This window comes from Apium graveolens, chromosome 5 (assembly GCF_009905375.1).
Source record: "Apium graveolens cultivar Ventura chromosome 5, ASM990537v1, whole genome shotgun sequence".
NCBI classification, from domain to species: domain Eukaryota; kingdom Viridiplantae; phylum Streptophyta; class Magnoliopsida; order Apiales; family Apiaceae; genus Apium; species Apium graveolens.
In genome coordinates, this window is record NC_133651.1 from 277,668,984 (window position 1) to 277,674,329 (window position 5,346).

Sequence of the window (5,346 nt, forward strand, 5' to 3'; positions counted from 1 at the left end):
GCCTTACTTAGGCTCTTGACTAACATATCATCAACATAGACCTCCATGGTCTTCCCAATTAAATGGGAAAATATCTTGTTTACAATCTTTGGTAAGTAGCTCCTGCATTCTTAAGTCCAAAAGCCATAACAAGATAATAAAATACACCAAAGTCAGTTATGAAAGATACCTTGGGGGTGTCATCCTTAAGCATTTTAATCTAATTGTAATCACTGAAGCCATCCATAAAGCTTAGCATCTCGTGTCCAGTAGTGGCATCGATTAGGGTATCAATTTTTGGTAGGGGTAACGGTCATTGGGACAAACATCATTCAAGTCAGTGAAGTCAATGTACATCCTCCACTTCCCATTGGGCTTCTTAACCATTATGGGGTTGGCCAACCATTCAGGGAATTGCACTTCCTCAATAAATCCAACTTGTAAAATCTTCTCGACCTCCTGCTTTATGGCTTTCAGCCTATCAGAGGCATAAGTTCTCTTCTTTTGCTTTATATCCTTCCTAGATTGATCAACATTTAACCTATGAGTTATAAGGTTCGGGTCAATCCCGGGCATATCAGCTACTGTCCAAGCAAATACATCATTATTTTCTTGGAGGAAAGTTATCATTCGGCTTTCAAGGGCTTGTCCACAGAAGCCCCAATGTACGTGACCTTCTGCGGGTCTAAGGAATCTAAGGGAATTGGGACCAAGTCCTCGGCTGGCCTTCCTCGCAGTTCGTCATTGTCTAGGACATCCATGTCTTCTATAGAGAGGACCTGCTCCCCGGTTCCATCAGACCTGAGTGCTGCAACATAGCAACTGCAGGCCATTTTCTGATCTCCTCTCGCTTCACCAACACCATTCCTAGTTGGGAACTTCAATACCATGTGGTAGGTTGAGGGCACGGCCTTAAAGCATGGATCCCTGTTCTACCCATGATGGGATTGTAGGTAGAGGCTGCCTTGACAACCTGAAAGTTCAATATCTGCGTGGCCTCCCTGGGCTCTTCCCTGATAGTTACAGGAAGTTGTATTGCTCCTTCAAATTTCCATTCCACATGGTTAAACCCGTAGATGGGTGCGTCGGATGGAGTTAATTGAGAATCATTGTAGCACATCCTTATGAATGTGTCATGGAACAGAATGTTCACAGAAACTCCATTGTCCATTAGGACCCTCATAATATGATAATTTCCAATTATCGGAGTGATAACCAGAGGATCATCCTAAGGAAATTTTAAACCTTCAAGGTTTGGGTCACCAAATTCAAGCGTCATCTCTAACTTAGAACGCTTAGATGGCTCTCCAAATATGCTCATTACTTCTCTTGCATAAGCTTTTCGGGAGTTCCTTGCAGTACCAGCTGTTGTAGGTCCTCCTGAGATCATATTGATTCCTGGCCCTCGGGGCTGTGGGTTGTGATCTCTGTCGTTACCCCTCTGATCATCATCTCTTCGATCATTATCTCTCTTTTGGCCTTCGACCTCTTCACCCTTAGTGAAACATCCACACTTTCCCCTTCGAATCATATACTCAATCTCATCCTTGAGTTGCCTATAATCGTCAGTATCATGACCGACATCTTTGTGAAACTGGCAGTATCGACTCATGTTTCTTTTATCGGGGTCCCCCCTTAGTGGCTTTGGCCATTTGAACTCTTTGTCCTTCTCAATTTCCATAAGGATTTGGCTCCTTGGAACGTTCAACCTCGCATACTCATCAAACCTTGGTTGCTGATTCTTCTTAAAAGAGGAGGAGTCAGAGCTTTTGCCAATTCGTGGATACTTATCCTTAGTGTCGTACTCCTGATTTGTCTTCCTTTTCTTGTTTCCAGTAGGTTCATTATTCACAGTTGTCTTCTTCATACTCTCCTCCACCTTGATATACTTTCTGGCTCTATCCTGGAGCTGCATTATACTTTCGGGAGGGCGCTTAGTCAGGGACATATTAAAGAACTCGTCTCTAGTCCCTAGCTCTAGGGCTATCATAGCTACTTTATCATCAAGATCAGGGACCTTCAAAGCCTCCTTCGTAAATCGATTCAGATATTCTCTCAGAGACTCCTTTGCTCCTTGGATTATGCCCATGAGAGAGGCTAAACTCTTCTCGTTCACTCTGCCACTTACGAATTGCTTGATAAAAGCTTGACTCAAGTCCTTAAAGGATCCAATAGAGTTTGGGGGCAGACGATTGTACGACCTTTGAGCCATACCCAATAGGGTCAGAGGGAAGGCCCGACACTTAATAACTCATTCACGGGTTGTAGCAACAGGGCGTTAGAGAACATCCTAACATGATTAGTAGGGTCGCCAGTACCATCTTATGCTTTGATGATGGGCATCTTGAACTTCCTTGAGATGTGAGCATTCAATATCTCATCAGTTAATGGTGGGTTTGGATCATCAGGTTCTCCTAGGGGCATAAGATCACTTAGATCAGCCCTTAGGGAAACTGCCCTTCTTGGTATTGGACCATCCAGATCTATGATTGGGGGAGGACCTCTCCGTCTTGGAGCAAGTTGGGGTCTTGAAGTCAGTTGTGTCTCCAGGACACGCTTCAGCCTTTAAATCTCAGCTTTGTGAGCCCTGATCCTCTCTTGAAAATCTTGGGGATTCGTCCCTTGAGTGCTCCTAGAGCTTTGTTCAGTATCAGCCATCGGCTCTTTGCCAGCACGTCTCCTTCTTGGAGTAACATCATCATCCGATGACTCGGAGTCTCTTTCAGTATAAGGTCCAGAGAATCCTTGATCCTCCAGAATATGAGGCAAGCCACGTATGTATTGGGGCATCCTCCCTTGTGCTTCACTCCTATTAGAGTGTCCACTCCCTCCAACTTCGGGGTGTAGAAGCATCCCGTAAGGGAGGTTAGTAGTCACAATTGTCGAGTACTCATACCTAAGAGGTTGAGAGTTCACAGGTGCATGTAGCTTCTGAAGTTGGGGGTTCGTCCTTTCAAGAGCCTGGGGATTCGTCCCTTGTGGATGAGCCTCAGTTGCCCCTACCAGGGTTCCTCCTCGATTGGAGGCATAAGTTGAGTCTGGTGGTACTTCCACCACTGATGCGATTGTTCACGGTGGAACAGGAGTGTCTGTCCCACTATTGTTTCTGCTCCTTGTGTTCACCATGGTTGTTGTAGTTTTCCCACAGAAGGCGCCAAATGTTGTGGAACAAAAACCTGAGTGCGTTAGTATTTAATGCTAGGCTTGGTGAGTTTCGACCTTTAATGGTTGCTCTTGTGCTCGGGACTATCGGTCCTTGCAAGATGCCTACGTATCACTACGTTGTAGAGAATCAAGCCAAAAACGTAGTTCTAGGTTGAGGGGTAGAGCCCTTTATATAGAGGTGATTCTAGGGTTAGACTTTTATTGGGAGACTTGGTGGACAAGTCTCCAACTTAGATGGTGCTTAGGAGTCATATTGAGGAAGGAGCTCCAGAACCTTCTGTGTAGGACTTTGAGTCCGTTTAGAACACATGTCTCTGCTCTTTCAGCCGTATTGGGCCTAGTTCGTGAACAGCTTGTGTTCGTGGACCTTGACGACCTCAACTAGTGGGCCTTATCTACATGGGCTGTCTTGAGTCTGCTATGAGTTCAGACCAGACAGGTCTGTACTAGACTTTTAGACAAGAAGCCCAAGTGTAATTAATGCGATATTTAATGTGTCTTTAGGATGTATTTTCTATCCATATCACTAACAAAACCCTAAAAATCCTATTCCTATCTTATGTGATCTTCCTATCCTATCTTAATCCTAGTGTTCTTGTTTCAGGGACCAAAACCTACAGCTCTGATGCCAAATGTCACGCCCTCCAAATTCGGGGTCTAGATCTGGGGGTTACTTTCCAATTTCCAACATAATATAAAAATGTACAATAATTATATAACCATATATAACCCCTTCATATTCTATCGAGGATCTTTAAAGTTAAGGTATGAAGACAAGAACAAACACTACATTTATTACAAAACCAAATTAAAAGTCTTATAAAGTTCTCTTTATTACAAACCAACTATCTAAACATGTTTTAAACTAAATTCCTTTTATTCAAACACTTACTACATCTATCTACACTACACCTACTCAGGAAGTTCAAAGCTCTCTTCTTGAATCGAGATTACCACCCTTAGTAACAGAGGGTCTCGCCTTTTGACTCGCTTCTTTACCACTCGGGTACGAATGGGTTTCATTTCTGCCTTAAATGAAAAACAAAGTGAGTAACAACAAAAGGGTGAGCCATAATTGCTCAACAAGTCCATAATATGTATATAGTATCATAAGAAAGCTAAGTGAATCTAATATGAATTAGTAAATCAGATTCTATATATCTATATGTCTCTGTACAAGATAAAGGAGGCCGCTATCGGCGATTATAAATAAACTAGACTGTACACAAGTTCAACATTCACACCCAGATCCTGTTGATCAGTCAAGATATAGTGCAGATCTATACCAACCTGTATAAATCCATTCAGGTACCCAGGCCCTATGGCCCAATAACAGGGATTCGGTTAGTTCCCGACCCATAGGGTTTAGTTCATCACTGGCCCTCATCGTAACCATCCAGTCCACGGAGGAGCATCCAGAATAATCGGTATACTTTGATGTATCCCAATATTAAGATGTATCGGGATATAGATAGTGTATAATATATTGGAATATGAATAGAGTATTCATGGTATCAAGAGTAATCAGGAATTAAAATAAAGTGTGATCAACAGAACAATATTTGTGTATCAGTGTATATGAATAGGGACTATCGATACTCATTGAATCACGAATTTGGATAAGATAAAATAATTCACTATTTTGGGTTTAGAGTAGGGGAACAACTTGCCTGATACGTGATCTACCTCAGGTATATCCCAATTCTCTAATGTCGACTTGACATGCCTTGATGAATTCGTATATATTTATACCTCATTTGTATATCAATCCAAATCCTTATAGCCCTTATTGCCTACCCGTACGATTATAACTGACGTATAATATTATCTAGCAATTAGACTCGACTGACAACATGAATCACATATCATATAAGTCGGATAGTCACTTTAAGCTTTAAAACATTTTTAGAATTGAAATCGAATCAGCATTCGCATTATCGAACAATATCTGATTTGTTTCCTAATTTTTGGAATTTATTAGACTCGTCTTTCTAATTATTAGGGTCCATAAATAAATATCGAAAGCTGACTCGTTTTCAGAAGAAATTAAGATTTAAAACTATTTTTAGCGGAAACAGATCATTTTTCTGAGTCTAAGGGCTTTCGTTTCGTTTAAAACGGATAAACGGTTCAATTATCAAAAAATAAATAACAATAATCAATTATAATTCAAAATAAATATTTATTCAAAATAATTGGACC

The 5,346-nt window shown here is 41.4% G+C and overlaps 1 protein-coding gene across 1 annotated transcript; it reads right to left on the reverse strand.

Annotated features, from left to right (window-relative positions):
- Positions 1 to 1,207: 1,207 nt before the first annotated feature.
- On the reverse strand, positions 1,208 to 2,191 carry LOC141660985 (uncharacterized). Its single transcript, XM_074467962.1, has one exon. The coding sequence runs from the start codon at positions 2,189 to 2,191 to the stop codon at positions 1,208 to 1,210; it is 984 nt and encodes a 327-aa protein (XP_074324063.1).
- Positions 2,192 to 5,346: the final 3,155 nt, after the last annotated feature.

Excerpts from the sequence above, each read along its gene's own strand:
- LOC141660985 (XM_074467962.1), bottom strand. The coding sequence starts at position 2,191 with ATGGCTCAAAGGTCGTACAATCGTCTGCCCCCAAACTCTATTGGATCC.